Here is an 18,327-nt window from a genome sequence, read left to right as displayed (position 1 = left end):
TTTACAAGTAGTAGAAGTATCACTTAGCTACACATTAATAACTTGCCCATTTTAATTCACTCTACTGTATCTTTTAAGAAGGGAAACCTACTCTTGAGATCCAGAATCATCAACACTCAAATTCATTCCACAGTTACCTTTGTGTCCAGGAATTGATGTAAGCAAATATCTTGAGGGCATGTTCTTTTCTGAGCTGCAACCCATCAGCACCTTCAATGACTGATACTAAAGAAAACAAAAACATAAATGTATTAGTAGCAAAAGAAAAAAAAAAAGAGCAATCTATTTTTATTATAAATTACCTTTGATAGCATGAAAAATAAACAATGTATTTTGTAAAAATAAACACCAGAAATCAAGTCACAGTAACTTTATATGAAAGGTTTTTCAGCATGAAAATGCATAATATCCAAATAAATCATCTTTTCAGCCTAGAAACTGAACTCCTCAACCAGATCTACATATTTTTTGCTTCAGTAAACAGAAATAAGGTTTAGATGCAACTAACTGGAAAACAGAAACTGAACAGTATTCTTGAATGCTGCTGTGAAAAAATCTGTGATTGATAGCAGCCCTTTCTTCTAATCCTCTTCTTAGGAAATACTCTTCATAAACTTCACGGGCAACTACTCATTGATGCGCACTTTCAGATATGAACCACCTTCAACAATTTTACTCATTAATCAGTTTTGTTTTTTCTTCAGATTTTAAGTCTGCATCTTGTGATGACAATGAGACCTTAGGTTCCCTTTCTGTGCCAGATAAAGACTGAGAGAAAAAAAAAACAACCCACACCCACCACAACAAAACTACCAAGAACAATATGCAGTGTACGTATAAAGTTATTTCAGACTAGCTAAGCTGATAATTATTATTTTCAAATATAGATGTGTATATACTGACATATAGCCATAATGAATCACTAACTGGCAAAATGATAAACATTTACCACATTTATTACAATACACAAAAAACCCAGTCTCTCAATAGTATAGCATTAAACATCTCACTCCTAGAAGGCTTCAAAGAGCACTATGTAACACCAGACAAAGTTCAAAATCAACAAGCAGACTAAAAGACAGGTATCACTTGTTACTACTTTTTATTTTAAACACCACAAATTACCATGACACTTGACTCTCTAAGGCCAAAGCACAGCGCTGAAGAAACCAACAACTCTGACAAACAATTTAGGTCAAGCTTACCACAAAACACAGATCCTTAACTATAGATAGTCTCACAAAAAGTCTTGCCCTGAATAAAAGATTCACAAAAACTTTGTTTTCCCATTTTTGTGAGCATTGTTAAGATTAATTTGTTCAAACTTGAGGCAAAAATTGTTAACAATTTAGTAGGAACAAACCTAATTCTAACTTGTATGGGTTTACATAAACGTTTATGCATTTATAAGACTTCCCTCATCCCCACATCACCCTACTTAAAAAACACACCCTCTAACAAGTAGCACAGTAACTCCTAATTTCCAGAGCAGCCTCTTCGAAACACTCCTGAACTTCTCTCTATGAGATCAAAAAAATCTGAAAGCAAACCTGTCCCTTAAAAGATGCAATTGCCACGTAAAGCATAGAGAACGTAGAAGTTATGGAAATACTGAAGCTTATGGACCAGGTCAAAAAAATAGGGATACACACTAGTCAAAGAAACCTGTTATTTTCCTGTTTGTGCATTCTACATCTCGCACGTAGACCAACTTCAACTGGTCTTATTTACTAATCACTGCTAATTAATGTAGTGGCTACATACACAATCTCCCCTTCATTCTCTGTACCTAGAAATAATATTGTTCTTGTTCCTAAAAATACTCGGGAAGCTCAAAACAGGAACAACCACACTGAAGCTGCAGTTTTCCACTGAGTTGATCTGAGACTGTGTCACTACCAAAAGGAGCAGTGACACATCTGGCAGGGCTTCTCCTACTGGACCTTCACTGAAACTCTTTTGCTTCTTGGTAGAAATTATATTTTTCAGCTCAGCTAATTTACATCCTCAGAAACAACATTTAAATCTTAGGCTTTCAACTTCCTGTCTTATTACAAATGTAAACTTTGTGGATACTCTTGATTTATAGCACCTCTCTTCAAGGACGCATGCAGCTGGAAGTACAGCAACAATTGGTTATGAAGCTTTCCTAATTTTTTTTAATTGAAAAAAACTACAGACAGAAAAGCAATAGGAACAACTGCATGCATCATTTCTCCACATTTGTTGATATCAGTCAACTCTGTAAGGGCTTCCTTGCTGCACATGATTTCAACTTCTCTTCCAATTGATGATGTCTCTCTCTCTCCAAAATGGTTTTCTTCTACCCTAAATGCACCAGAAGTTAAAACAGGCTCATTCACTTGTAAATTCAGCACAGCCTTTTATTCTCTCCCATGTTCAAGCATCCTGCGTGCCCCAAATCCTCCTTGGCCTGCTGTCTCCCCAGCCTCCCACAAGTTCAGTACTTTGAACGCAGCAGTAACAACCGTGTCAAACTTTTGAAAAAACTTTTAGTGTGACAAGCCCCTTTCTTGCAAATTGGTGTGGTGGATAAGCCCTTCCTTGTTTCATACCCAAGGCAGTGATTCCCACAGGATGTGCTAAGGCACACTTCCATGCTGTGAGAGCATCTGAAGCACGTCCAAGCGGCAGCTCGCGTGCTCTCATCAATAAGAATTGACAATATGTGCTCCAGAGCTTTAGAGCCAGTCGTTCCATGATCTCTCTCAGCAGTGACACTCCAATCCCAGACTCAGCTCCTTCATCCCTGTTTCCAGTGGCTCCTTCTTTCTCCAGGCACTCACAAGCTGGCAATGTTTGTTAGAGATGCCTTCCCTAGTTTACTCCTGAGTTCTCTGGGCTCAGTTTTCTTCTACTTCCTTAGATTTGCTCCAGCATTTTTTTCTTCTCAGTTAAAACCTCCTAGACCTTGTCCACCCTCCAGTCCTCCCTTTTCCCTCTTACTTTCCATGCACACGAACATCTTTTCCCTGAGCTAGATCCAGTTTCAAGATCAACATAACCCAGTCCAAGTCCACACTACTAACAGCATCCGTAGCCGTGCATTTCAACTACTCCTAAACAATCATTAGGAATCCAGAGAGCCAGACTGGGAACCGAGCAAATTCAACTTACCTATCTAACAAAAAACTACCCCCTTCTTTGTTGGCTTTGTAAGCCACTGAATACTCAGGTGGCATATATGTAAGCAGGGGGGGCTGGGAAGACAAGTATGAATGTGAGCTTGAGAGAAGTAAACACCTTTGTAGTGACTGCAGATGTAAAACTGCCCACTCATCTGGAGTAACTTCACCCTAACACTGATCATCTGTAGGCAAAGAAACTGAAGGCACTATTACTAACAGAGTGTGGAAAAAACAGAACGGTGAAGGCCTTAAACAGACAACGCAAGACAAAACTAACCAGAAGAAAGAAGAAAGACTAGTATGCAGGTAAATTCCAACTAAATATATTCTACAAATATAACATAGGAAATGGGGTCTTTCTGCATACTTATAATGTCTCATTTCACCAAACCATTACAACGCGATGGCACAGAGATCTTTTTGTCACAGTAATACCATAAAAGAGAGAGCTGAGCTGCTTAACTAACACAAAGTAATAATTGCTTGATTATCTTAATATCTTCTCACGTGTGAGTTTTCAGATGTTCTTTTAAAAAAAGAATCAGACATACTTAAAATGTAATTGTTTATTCAAGTGGCTGACAAGAAGCCAAAACACACTAAGGTAAAACTTTTAAACATTTCAGAAAAAATAAAGTCTCCCAGTTTACTTGGCTAGCTTTAAGTCTTCCACAAAAGGGTGATTTGCTAAAAGTATATTACAGTACTAGAAGCAACATGATCTCCTAAGCTAAGAAAAAAAAAAACTCTTAAGAAAGCTACTAAACCAAGAAAACTACAGAAGACAAAAAAAAAAAAGATAAATCAGCTGCAAAGAAGCGGGCAATATAATTTCAACTCTTAAAAAACAAAGCTCAGATTGTAAGTGCATTTTTAGCAAGAACTCCAGAGCTAGAGGAACAGACTGTAATTAGACCTCAAGGACAGCTATCATGCTAGACTTGCGAGGAATATCTTATATCCAAAGGTCACTTATCACATTAAGTACAAAATCAAATGGCAAGTGAAAATAAAAATTTTTTTAAAGTATACTTTATCTGCTTGCAGAAACACAAAACACTAAAAAGTAAACCACAGAAAGTTCTTTACTGTATGTTACCTGTAATTTCTACATATTGAAAACTATAAGAAGGTGCAGTTGCATAGAGATTCTGCTCCCTCCCCCTCTTCCCCCAAGCCACATCTGATACCAGCTTCTCATGGGAAAGACTGGATCACTTTCAAAATGAACATTATTCTCAGAAATTGTTCCCTGACACAGACTAAATGGAGGAAAAAAGAGCCATACACTAAATGAAACAGTAGTAGGGACTATAACACTACTCTTGAAAGAAATATATACGTGATTTTCTGTATAATGCCACTGTTCACACAGAAAACTAGCACTTTAATTTATATATATATATGCCCTGACATGTTTTCTGTTATTTGTAGGGAGAGCCTTTTTGTTTACGATCAATATTAAATGAGCTGGAAACTACAGAGTTTAGTGTCTCCCATTCCCTTTCTACTTTCACCTATAAGAATTACTCCATTTTTATTACAAAGAATTCGTGGTTGCCTTACATTTATTTACCAGAGTTCTTCCAGACCTTTACAAAGCTATCTTTGACAGGTATCTAAAAGGACAGTGCCAACTTGAACTTCAGTGGCGACAGTTTAACTACCCAAGCTTTTCTACAACTTGTCAGTGAGGAGGAAAAAGTCTCCTTTCCACTCTTCAGTCTCCATAAAACAAAAGTGCCCCACAATACTGACTAGATACACATAACCAACAAGTGCCAAAACACAGAATTTACTATCAAATAAAAAAAAGCAAGTTAATTCTTCAGTATTAGAAACGCTGTGTGAATGTCAGGTTAACACAGGAAAAAAAATCAGACCTGTCACCCGAGATATTGCAGTAATAAAATTCTATAACCATATGGTTAAGATGCTTCCAAGTGCCTTTACAATATCTTTATGATACTGAGTTGTCAATGCACAGTCTCATCAAACCACCACAGCACTACAGATAACCATACCCACTTCCATCTTGAATTCATTTTAAGTCTACACGGATCTTTAAGTTTCTTATATTTATAAACGCTCCAACTTCAGAGATTTATTTCTTACCTGTAAACTTTTTATTACAAAGTATACAGAGATTACAAAGCAAATATTACAGATACAATATAGTAGCTTAAAGACAGCAATTAGTAACCCTTTTAAAGACTCAGTTCCTTAGGAAAACAAACTGATAAAATTACTGGCCTCTGCCAGACACAAACTTTTGAACATAAAAGTAATTTCAACAAAACTGGCAAAGGTTTGCAAGTCTAAACAATACTGTCTTCTTATGAATGGAAATAAAGCTACTCAAAAGAGTAAGGAAAAAGCACAACGGGTCCCCCAATTACCGTCAAAATCAGTTATATGCTGGTTATTCAGCACCTGCAGAATTCCTCGTAGCCACCATGAGATCAGAGAGGCCTGAAGAGTTCCAATTCAGTATCCCATTGTACAGCATAGCTACACCACAGTAGCACAAGCCTTGCTCTGTTCATCAGATAGACAGCACTTATGAGATGTAACTTCACCAGAACAGGCAAATCAGCTCATCTTTTGTAATTGCTGCCTTTATATTATCTCTCTGTTGCCCTGCAAACACCACTAAGTCCTCTCTCTTTGAATCTCATTCTCTTAACATGTATTTCCCTTTCCATCCTATCTTCCTCATCTTCTCCAGCAAAACCCTATTTTCCTTTTACTGTAATATGCTACGGCAGCATGGAGCAGAGGCTGACTCTGAAAAGCTGCTTGAAATTTAAAGTTGTCATCTTTCAAAAGTGATGCCATCCTAAAGTTTTCAGCATGCTAGGTCACGACTGCCTTGGGTTAAAATGCACCCTTTAGTATGGTCATAGACATTTAACTAACCCAACAATCGTCCTTATTAAGAGCACCTTAGGATTTTCACCTTCCCAAAGACAACATGCCACAGCAACCACTTCCAAGGAGAAGAGTTCCATACAAATTATTTGAAATGCAGTCAATTATTCAATTATCAGCTGATAATTTACTCAAAACTGCCCAGATGAATTATAACTAAACACAAGCGTGCTGCCAGTTCAGGTTCAGAAGCAGCACTGCAATTTTCAGACAAAGTAAAGCCTAAGTTATCATGTTGCGCGAACCTGCACTGTTCCCAGAGAGTTAGCCAGAGTTCAAAGTTCACAAATAACTGAATCCATGCAGTACTATTTAGCAGTAGAAATTTGATCCGGACTATAAGGGAGTGTGAAATACACCATTCAGGTTGGGTTATGCCAATAATGGGAGAGGCAGCAGTAGCACATCCAGCGTGGAGTGCTGCATCAAAAATTTAAGGAGCAGAATAAGCTTGCATCAGTTCAATACTGCGTAAAGCGGGAATGGCTTTTTTTGATCTAAGATCAACTTGTGGATGACGGGGATGTGAATGGAATCCAAAATGGGCCAACCTGCACATTGCTCTGGCTTTGCTGGCCCAACAAGACACATCAAGAGTCTCAGCATTGTTTTCATCTTTATATTAAAGTTGGTACAGTTCTTCATTAAAAAATCCATCTCAATTTAAGTAGCATCCCCACACAACCAAGTCTGCTTGACATCACCAAAACATACACTAGACATAAAGAGTCAGGCTGCTCATCATAATATTTTGACCCTGGCCACTACAAGTTCATTAAAGAATCAAAGCAGGATTGGACAAGTTCTGCATAAAATCAGAATTTCCTAGCGTATCACTAACTACTCCCAAGGTAAATTTCAAAGCTAGGGCTGACACTGCTGATGCTGAAATTACTGCTCTCATACAGGACTGCTTACCTTGAGTTTAAAATAGAATACTTACTTGCGTTCTTTCCTTTTAAAAACATATTAACTTCAAAAATAATATAACACTACTTGAATGACTCTGGCTTTGAAAGATTTGTCTTTAAATACTTCAGCTCTGAAATTTTTAAAAAAACTACTTCAAGGTGAAAACACAGAAGTCGAAGTTTATCATACTATTTTTTAAGTAGAACAAAGATTTAATAGCACGAACAAGGTTCCAAAAGCTAAGGAGGTTTCCGATTGGTCTTAATTAAGAGTTGCAAGGAACGCAAAAATTAAAATATGTACTCCAGGAAGCACTCTATTTTCAAGAGAGAAGCTTGCAAATTAGTTCAGCTGTACTACTTGGCACACTATGAATCAGCTACAGAAAACAACAGCTTTTTCCCCACAACCAGAAAGAAAAGGCCCACGACTGAGCCACCACAGCCAGTAAGAAGTAACAGATTACCAGCAGACTTAAAACAAAAGCACCTAATGACTGTGGCTCCAGGTTTTAGGGACAAAATCTGTGAGAGGCAAATATTATTAATTTACTTCTTACAAAGTATATTTCAGCCTGCTTAAACAAGGAGATAAGATAGATAAATGGATGATGGGTCATTACACTAAATGGAGCTTCAGGCAGTTCGTTGAAAGCCCAAGAAGAGCTTGCAGAGCATTTGAACTCCAAGGCATTATTTATTTTCATCAACTCAGACACAAGCAATGCCCATTGAACAATAAGAATAAAATATTGATAAAGGATGGGCAAGCAGCGAAGCTGCATTCTCTCTCAACTTTCAAACATATGCTCAAATTTTGCACTGACTTCTGCCAGATAATCTGTATTTAATAATTCCCTTAAACACACAGTGTATTCAGTAATCTAGTGGCTAGTGCATAATGCTGGATTTTTTTTTTTCTGAGAGCTAGTAGACAGAAAGAAATGAGAGATTGCTGAAGGCAATGTCTGTGGTCTATGCAAGTATCTCCAAGACTGCAGTGAAGTCTCATGACAAGCATTACCTCCAATCAGAAAACATATTTACAGATGCCATTTCAATATAAACAAATATTTTGCAAGTCAGATATCAGCAAGTGCACATATCTGTAACTATGGCTAAACACAACGTACAAAGCCAACTCACTTTGGAAGGATTCAAACCGGCACTGTTGTTAAGACTTAGTGAGCTTCAAGTTGGAGATTAAAACTGATCTCAAATGTGATCAACTTGACCAAACTGTATCTACTTTAAATATCACATCAGCAGATAAAGCATCAAGACTTCAAAATTGAAATGGTTTCTGGGAAAAGTTTTATTTCAAAGATTAAGAAAAAAAAAGTAGCTCAAAGAAAAAAAAAATACTAGTTCAACCATAAGTAAACTAATAATAACTGGCCAACGAGGCAAAGAATTAACTGCACTAACCATCCTTAAACCAAGCAAAAGAACCTCCTTTTTATAGCTTTTGAGCTCACTTTCCCCAGTGCTATCCTATACTAGTTCCAAACAAAAGAAAGAAAAATAAAGTTGTTCACACTCTTCTATCAACTGATGCCTATTAGCCTAGAATGTAAGAGGCTTCATCAATCCAGTGTGAAAAGAGTTTTTCCACATGCTTCTGAGATATGAACTCACGTTCTGCATGGATGCTGATCTAGAAATCGTGCCTCAACTGTTATGTGGTTTTGAAGCCTTATTTACCGAACTTCTACAAATTAGCTTAATAAAGGTCAACACCCAAAGGCGTTTTTTTCCACAAGGATTTTTTCCGATGAGTTCCATCTTCAACCAGTTGCTCCAGCACTAGATCTCCCGGAGGAGTTCTACACATGCACACAAGTACATACGGATAAACAGGGCAATTATTTCCTCTTCTAATATTACCTGAAAATAACTGAAATGTATTTGCACCAAATTTCCTCCCGAAGCTCACCTTTCACCATACATGCCAGATGTGGAAAATCCCGAAAGTAAAACTACCCATAAGCTGGGTATTTTAACCAACTGTTAAGAAAACCACAGAGATCCTCAAAGTTATATGTCTGTGTTTTGCATACAGACTGTATACCAGTTCTCATACAGAGAAAGGCAGAAAAAGAATGGCTTCTCACCTCTTCACAGATTAGATTCTAAAAACTGCCCATTTGCTACACAGAATGAAAAAAGATAAATTACCACAATGTATGCTTAAACAGAGAAATTAAATGTCTACAACTATGCTTAATTGCAGCATCCTATAAGTAGCGTTCAGTAACCTTCCCCGCCACTTGCTCCTGAAGATGGTAAGATTATTCTTCAGGTTGTCCCAGCATCCTGACAACTATAAATGCATAGCTTAGCCTGCAAAAATCCTTACTTGGTGAAACTAAGAGATAAGCTACATTAAAAAAATAAAAAAAAGAATTAAAAAGTACATCATAAAAGCCATTCTATACAGAGAATCTTTCTTTACTGAGTATGAAACTCTCTTCTGTACAGTGGGAGACTGAACAAGACTTGTTGGAAACACCAAGACACCAAGGTAGCACTGCCATGATCCACAGGCAACTTCTGATTGATATTTCTCACCTCTCCTGAATTAGACCTGAACAGCCATCAAGAGAATACCAGACATGTATCATGTCAGCCTGTTAAATGAAATAGTAATACGAATACACAGAACTATACATACAGCAACACTGAAGAATTAAGCAGGGTGGAGGAGAGAGGGAAGAGCAGAGAGAGAATTCAAGTAAGCAGAATGGAAACCGAAAAATGGAAAAAATCATGAGCGCAGAAAAATAACAACTTTGAGAGTTAACAGAAGAGTTGCAACAAAGATGAGGTGCAGGATAGAGTATGAATATGACCAAGTATTTAGACGAAACTAAATACTCAAGGAAATGCAAGAAATAATGGGAACCAAATAGTAAACATTGCTTTCCCCTCCAATCTCTAAAATGGCTAATTGCAGTCTGCTCGTCACTTGTCCCCAGAACATTATTCCAGGAAGCAAGATCTGCTTTTCTGACTCAATGTTACTTGAACACAGGAAGACAGAAGCAACTGCAGTGACACTAACAAATCAAGTAGCAAGGAATTAAAAGTCACAAAGCAAAAAGCCGGTGTTCACAATGAAGAGATATATTTTACTGTTGAACATAGAAGAAAAATAAGTAAAAGGGAATTCTACAAGTTAAAAGAAAGAGTAAGTCTCATAATCGCCTGAAGCCATGCAAGTTACCCCACAGAAAACAAAATGGTTGGCCCCCCAAAAGCCAAGGCGTCACCTCCCAGGCAGGCGGAAGGATCCAGGGCCAGAGTCTGCTCTCCAAGGTCCTGCCCCTTCACCCGCCGCTCCTCATTTGCAGCCCAAGCACCCTCGCACTGACAACGCTCCTCACACCCCCCCATCACCTGAGCATCTCACAACAGTCACAACAGCTGGGCTCTCCCAGGAACCACCACCGACATCTACAATCGCCTAAACCACGTCTTCTGGGACACATCTCTGGAATTGCTCGGGACTCCCGTAACTTGAAAACTACCCTTACAGAGGAAAAGCCATACATCTAGAAAAGGTATGAAAAAATAATTTAACATGAAGTTTTCCTACACAGGGAATGAGATTACTTCAAGTTCTACACTAGCCACATATCTTTTTAAAAAATCAAATAAAGCAAGTGATGTTTTTCTTTCTTTCTTGAATTTCACTGAAGTTATTCACATAACTAATACAACTGCAGAGTCTACGCAGGCCCCTTACTAGAAGGACATCTACAGCATGAAATTTGAGAATCTCTACTATAAATAAAGGAATGAATTTCCTTAATATTGCCTGTGGTAATTAATGCAACAATGTCAGCTACCATGGTTTCCTTAAGCTTTAAGGGCACTGTAACAAGTACTTATCCAACATAAGATTTCCCTTATATACAAAGAGAAAGATCTCCGTAAAAACATGTCAACAGTCCATAACTCACTACAAAACTCAACAGAATGGGATTTACATAACTAATCTCCAGCATCAGTGCTCAAGTGGCTTGAGCAATGAGAAAGAACCAGTCTTCAGCAGCCTGAACAGGAAAAGTTTCAGGACAAAATCATTTTTGATCACATCAAATGACATGAACCAAAATCATTGTACAGAACAAAAGCTGAAATACCTTTCTAAAAATAGAAGTCTTTTAGCTATTAAAGTCTCAGAGGTTTTCCTTCAACCGCTTTACAATCAAAACCAACTAGTTAAAACTATCTTAGTGTCACCTTCCCTTTTGCTTTAGGAAGTTCACAATTACAAAGGATACAAGTTACTGTCCTATTTTTTTCCTCTGGTTACTCTTGATTCATTTGTAGTAGCATTTCACTACAGTCCCTAATAATTGCAGCTTGGCAATAAAGGAAAAGTTATTTTTGTTTTCCTTTCCTGCTCATCCCCTTAAAAAGACTCAAAGACAAAAGTAATCAATTACTCAATTCAGGTTTTATAAACCACTGAGCTTCTTTTCTTCAACAGGAGACAGTATAGATTTAGGTTAGTGTAATAAAGTTGGGCAGTCACCCCAATAACTCCTCCACAGAGTTTCTGCAGAAGTTTTGAATACGGAAATATCATGTCAGCGGAAAGAAAACATGAGTCTTTAAAAAAGGAAAAAAAAAAAAAAAAAAGAGTCATGCAACAGAGAGAACTGTTTTACAGTTTTGCACATGAGGAATTGTCAGTCAAACAAAACACTAGATCTCCACAAAACACTGGGGTAGTCAAATAATCAATACTGAAGCTTACAGGCAACCACTGAAAAAGTGACAGCAGGTCTTGTAGACCAAGTGATGTTTATTATCCAATATTTGTAATAACATTATCTAAAACAATACACAGCATAAAATATTCACCCTCTCCAGATCCCAAAGAGCAAACTGAATGCTGCAATGTTTTGGAATACTTCACTTTCTTACCTACCTCAAGGTAAACATGGCCTCACTCAACCTCTAAGTCTACTCTTGGTACTTCCGAAATGCCAGAATTACATGACAAGAAGTCAAGCCAAGCATGTTCAGCATCCAAATTCAGGGCTATCCCAAAACTATACAAACAGCAAAACACCCTGGCATCTCAAACATTTTATGGACTTGATCATATAGGGAGCAGTTCTGCAGGCCAGCTGACAGTGGTAACAGACAGAAAACTATGATATTAGCTACATCCACCTCTTGTGCATGAGTACACTCTGAGGGTTTTTTGGGGTGGTGTGGGTGGGGTTTTGCTTTGGTTTTGTGGGGTTTTTTTCTTCTTTTTTTTTTTAACGTGTTACTAAAGGTTTAAGAGAAAACATAGTGAGAAAATCCGCTTGCAAGCTTGTGTAATAGAATAATACCTAGAAGCATCTACTCAGTGTGAAATGACTTTATAAGGTTTCAGAGCTGCTAGGAAAAAAAAATGGATTAAAGAAGTAATCACTGAAGAAAGTGAAGCAGAATGCTGGGAAGAAAAACTTAGTTCCCAGACAGCACAAAGTGGGAATAACCTAAGCCTACCAAAGGTATCTAAACCTACGACTGCCGCTGTATAATAAAACCTATTTTTCCACGTTGTAATTTATTTTTTCTAATTTTTATAAAAACACAACCAAACCAAACCGAAACAAACCGAAACCACCTACGGATTTTTAAGTCAACAGAGATCACCACCAGCTGCAGCCCCAAAGGGAAGGCAACCAAGCCCAGCCAGGCTCCCTGGGACACGCCAGAGCCAGGACTACCAGCACAACTGAGTCAGGACCAGCCTGAGAACTACATTTCCGCTCTAAGCAAAATGCAGCACTCTCAGGCGCACAGCGACAATCGTACACTCAACCAACACTTATCACAGAGCATCATGTACTTTCAAGTGAAGCCTGTGTAAGTGTCCAACGGTAGCACAGTTCCATAGGTAGCTCAAACTATTACTGTGCCTTCATGTGTGACACAGCAACCTGCAAAACTGTGCTGTAAATGACCCAAGACAGAAAAATGCATGTTTATTGTTACATTTTTGTATTTTCTGACTTACTTTAGGGTTAAGACTATCTGGATAACCGTGCAGTGCCTAGCAAAACAGAACTATCCTGATCAGGGCCTCTGGACAGCACAGTAATGTAAATATTACTAAAGAACAAATGAAATTCAATATAATCCCTCCTAGACTGACAAGAAATGGCATCCAAAGAAACCAAGGAATGTACAGTGTGTCGATATCAGGGTTCATTTTGGGACACAGAATACTGCAAGTTAACATAAAAGCGTATAATGTCCTCCAAGCATTTTTCCTGTAGAAAGTATATACATTTACATGAGCCTCTATAATTAATGTCATGAGAATCTGTTCTTAAGTCTTTTGTAAATGAGTGCCCTTATCGTAGAAAGTAAACAACTGTGCCTTCTTCTTTTTCTTTCTATTTAAGGCTACTAAAAATGTTTATGTTGTAGAAGATTAATTCAGATATCAGACCAGACTTTTAATAGACTTCTGTTAAACCCCTGCCTGGGAAAACAAGAAGTGATGCTAATGTACCTGGAGCACTCGATGAGAAATTACACCGTTTACTCTGAGCGAACATCAGATTGTCTTGCAATGCAACAATTTCTTTAAAGACTGGGCATTTTGCAGAGGAACTTTTGTTTTACTGAGTTCCTAGATCAAATCGTAACTTGAAACTACTACTGCTTCTCAGGAAATAACTTCAAGATCAGGGAATTTACTCGGTTTCGTGCTTAGTTTAAATGCTGAAAATAAAGATGCTGCACGAGGAAAACCAAAACACCAACATCGTTGCTTCTGTCCATAAAACATCGCCTGCTTCTCATGTGTACACACAACCACAAGGTTTTGCGTTAAATAGGTATATACACTTACATATGGACCTTTGATCAAAAATAAGTTTTTCAAACTATAGGTTTGCTAGCTCCACAAGTCCTTGGGCCCAAGGACTACCTGTCACAAAATCAGGCCTAAGGACGTGGAGCCTTGTAATGAGCTCTAAACAAGACATAACCCTGGGCCTACACATGATCACTGTCAGAAGAAATCCCAGCTCTGCGCATTGTTATAGGGTGTGGGTTAATATTGTAGTAGTTTACAGTGGAGCTAATATGCTTATAATAAAAACATGCCTGGTTGTTTCCAGAACTGTTAAATTCCATCCTCCTGTCACCCATATATTGGTAACTTCTGAAGAAAACTGTAGCTTCCCACGTCTTCTTTTCAAAACAATACATGAGGAGCTGTGAGTCAATTCACTTTCTAAGTGACCTGTCCTACATTTGATACCAACTAATTATTTTGTAAACATCAGGGTAAAAGATAACAAGGGGCAATATGTGTTCTGTGTAAAAATGTTTAGTTTAGCCAGATATTTCTAAAACAAACTACATTATGTTTCCTGGACCTCTTTCAACACAGTGTTTCAGTAGTTTCAGTGAAGAGGCGATCCCAAATGCTCAGCAGGCAGAAAAGGAAACTGCTGGCAGTCTCTGGCTCACACATTTTGGGCATGACCTCATTCTTTACTACCACTTTTCATTTTTGCTGCAGTGTTTTAAAAAACAAGGCTTGACATCATTTTTACACGTTACCTTTAATTATTACTTAAGAAATGCAAAGAACACAACTTGAAGTTGTAAAAGAAAGTACACCTCCCTTACAACTAATTTGCATGTAGAGAGAAGGCAGGTGATACACACAATGCACCATCATATAAGCCTTTGCATCCAAACACACACACACAAAATAGGTATTTTTATTTAAAGTGTGCTTCTTTCTTTGAATGGAAGACCAAACTTAATGTTATTTGACCAGCATTTTTGGAAGTTAATTATATATCAACAGTGGCGCATAATTTCCCAAATAAATTTAACTCAAAAAAAAAAAAAATTTCCCCTTCATAAGTATCAGGTTTATATCTTAAATTATACAGAACCATTAAATTATCCACACCCTAGTTATATATATTTAAAAAGTTGAAGTGATTTAAGATATTGCTTTAAGGGAAAGATATAGCTGCCTAAATCCCAATTACCTTAAAATGGTTCTAAAAATAAATCCATAGTGGAATTTCAGAGATTTCTTGAAATATCAATTTTTCTGTTTGATCTTAGCAATCTCAGCCAAGTTTAAACAACGCTTATTTATCAATCCATCAAAACCAAGCGAAGTTATCTCTTCCAACAAATGGCTGTCATCAGCGTACCATTGGTAGTTCAGTCTTATTTTGAACCTACTGTTTAAATAAGCAGTCTATAATACCAACATATTCCCCACCTCTCCAGTTGAGAAGGATAAGATATGCATGCTAAATTAAGTAAACATCACAACGATTGTTCAAAACGAGATATTGGAATTACAAGCTTAGCCAAACTTGGCAAACAATTTCAACAACCCAACAGTTCTCTGATGTTAACCTTTTAATCTGATCTATTCCAGCCTCTGGGCTCTCCCGAAAGTTAGCTTTACACACACATTTTCACTTTTCAAATAAAACACTGGCCATCACTGCATATCATATTTCTCCAGCAAGAAAGAGGCCAACATGCAACTACCATAGTATCTACTTCTATATCTTATGAAAGAACAAACATCATATACAATTGGGCCCCACAAGAGTTACGAAAAAGAAAACTCTACCCAAATCCTGTTCTAGAAAGTATTCCATGCTTCACTTTATTGGAACAGGACTTGCCTCTAAGCAGATTGCAGTGTGCAACCAGGAAAAATATTTATGTTTGAAGATCTGAGATACCTAAACTTCCCTCTAATCACAAACCTCAACTGATGTTTGTCGAATTCCTCAGCATCTCTGAAAATCATGTTTTTTAGCCTTTGTTCATGAAGCAGTGCACAGAGACAAGGTTCTGGGAAGCGGGGAAGGTATCTTGCCTGCCACGGAGAACTGAGAGCAGGTTCCAAGGGACACACGAGGCCTGCTGCATAAGGGGAAAGGGAATTTCGTGCCCAAAATCCAATCGGATTTCAGCAACGCCGGGGGGACTACCTCCTGTATTAACCCTCCCGGCTGTTTAGGGAACACCTGTAAAGAGGGAAACTTCGCAAGGAAACAAGAGACAACCCCCGATGCGAAACACCCATGAGCTCCTTCCCACCCCCCAAGCCCGGCCCTTGCAAAGCCGAACTCGGCTCCTTCAGGCGCCGGTTCCCTCACAGCCAAACAGTCGCTTCCGATTAAAAAAAAATATATATATATATGTAAGTGCCCGAAAACCACCTCCCTTGTCCCCCCCACCACCCGGCGAGGGGGAGGCCGGATCACTCAGAGCCGCCTTGTTCTGCTGCTTAAAAGCGACCCAGCCCAGGCCCGGCCTCCAGCTGCTCGGCAGCCGGCGGAGCGGCAGCTCCTCAGCCCGGCCAGGCCCCGCTGCGGCTCCCGGGGATGCCGGGCTGGGAGCGGGGGGCTCCTCACGCCACCGCCCGGCTCACGTCCCCGCCCGGCCCCACACGCAGACACCCGAGGGGCAGGCGGGAAAGGCGGGGGGGGCTCTGCGGAAGGCCCGGCAGGGGACGGCCCCTCCAGGCCGCGAGTAGGAGAGGAGGGGAAGGGAGAAGGAAGGCGCGGAGCGGGGCAGGATCTCCCTCTATGGCCACCCCGCAGGGAGACAGAGGTAACCCCGCGCCCAGGAGGCCCGAGGCGGGGAAAGGGAAGGGGTGGGGGGGGTACGGAAGGAGATGGAGCGGGGTTATAACCCAGCCCGTGTCGAGGAGGGTACGTGGGGTCCCGGCCCGGAGTGTTGGGGGGAGGGTAGCGGGGGGAGGGCGGCCGCACTTACTCTCATTTAACACCTCCAGCAGCTCGGCGCAGCTCTCACACATTGTTCATTAACAGCAGCAGCCGCCGCCGCCGCCTCCTCCCGACCATTGATTGATCCACTCGGTGCTGCTGATTGATGATTGATGGGGGCCGGGGCGGGGGTCAGTCCGGGGGGGAGGGGAAGGAGGGGGCGGGAAGGAATAGGAAGAGAAGGAGGGGGGGGAGAGGCAGGGGCCGGTCTGGGATCCGGGGGAGGAGGAGGGGGGGGGATGGGGCGGTTGATCAATGCAAATGAGCCTGTGGCGGCGGCGGTAGCGGCGGGGAGGAGAAGCCGAGTCACTCACTGGTTCCAGTGACTCCACGCGCCGCCATTTTGCTGAGGGGGAAGGAGGAGGGAGCGGGGGGGGGGGGACAGGGCGCTCGGGCTCAGCTCGGCAGTTTCCGACCAGGCAGAAGACGAAGGTGGCCGAGTCCCTCCTCCCTTTTCCTTTCGGCTCCGCCTTCCCCACCCCGGGCCGAGCGGCGGGCTGGCGAGCGGGGAGGAGGAGGAAGGGGGCGGGCCGGCAGCCGGGGCCGGGAGGGTAAAATGGCGGCGGCGGCCGTTGCGGCTCCGCGCGCGCCTGGCTTGGGCGGGAAGCGCGTTTCCCTGCCCCTTTCCCGCCTCCCGTGAGGGGAGCGGGGGGGGGGGGGGGGCGGCGGGCGGCTGATCTCCGCCAATAACGCTGTGGTGACAGGGACAGAGGAGCGGCCTCTCCTGCTTAAAGGAGGAGGGAGGACTCCCCTTTACCCGGGAGGTGAGCAGCCGGCGGGTTTAGCCTTCCCCCGGCTCTCCGCTGAGGGCTCCCCCGGTTGCTCCCGCCTCACCATGATGGAGCCGTTTCTCTGTGGGACCTCCGGCCTGAAGGGAGCGCTTGGTGCCCAGCTCCGGCGGGCACGCTGCGTAGCGAGGAAGCTTTTTATTTCTTAAGGCGGGCTTTCATGTCTTCTTTTTATTATTATCATATTTTTTATTTATTTAGTCTTTCGATGGTTATTGCCGTTTTCCGTCTCCTTCCCGCCCAGCGCCGGCTGAGGGGAGCTGGGCCGGGCTCGAGGACAGGCGCTTCCAAAATAAATACTACGGTAGCGTTTTATGCAAATAATTACATTGTTTTTTACCTCATACGGTTTTCGACCCTGCTTGCCTTCCCTTCCCTCCTCCCCCACTTTGGACAGTGATTTATTCTGCATAATAAATGTCTAATGGTAAGTACGGCGTCTGCGGATTGTTGAAAATACCGCGTTTTCGTGACGAGACACGGTCTGTCGCTTAAAAAAAATAAACGAAAGGGCTTCTCTTAAAGTTATGTAATTTATGCTGATTGAAACAACCACTTCAGTTAAATCTTGTTTAAAGTGTGCGTACGAATTCAGACCCCTAGAAGATGAGTTTTCAAGCAAGCAGCAGTTTTCCATACAAAAAAAAAGCCCTTTTTTTGCCATTTATTAATCTTGCACACTCACACGCTCCCTGCCCCAGGTACGTGTAATTGGAATATGGACCACATTATTTGTCTT

At 40.8% G+C, this 18,327-nt stretch overlaps 1 protein-coding gene across 14 annotated transcripts in view; it reads right to left on the bottom strand.

The window, feature by feature from the left end:
• USP34 (ubiquitin specific peptidase 34) overlaps positions 1-17,277 on the bottom strand; it is a 121,054-nt gene extending 103,777 nt beyond the window's left edge. For all 14 annotated transcript variants that reach the window (XM_065059321.1, XM_065059327.1, XM_065059325.1 and 11 more), the window contains exons 1-2: positions 16,790-17,277; positions 138-225 (exon numbers count right to left, since the gene is read on the bottom strand). In XM_065059321.1, the coding sequence (XP_064915393.1) occupies positions 138-225; positions 16,790-16,832 (131 nt within the window). In that variant the 5' untranslated portion in view covers positions 16,833-17,277. The remainder of the gene's footprint in view (positions 1-137; positions 226-16,789) is intronic.
• Between the last annotated feature and the right edge of the window lie 1,050 nt (positions 17,278-18,327).

This window comes from Columba livia, chromosome 3, assembly GCF_036013475.1.
Source record: "Columba livia isolate bColLiv1 breed racing homer chromosome 3, bColLiv1.pat.W.v2, whole genome shotgun sequence".
NCBI lineage: Eukaryota > Metazoa > Chordata > Aves > Columbiformes > Columbidae > Columba > Columba livia.
The sequence above is the reverse complement of the archived record's forward strand: the minus strand, read 5'-3'. Positions and strand labels throughout refer to the sequence as shown.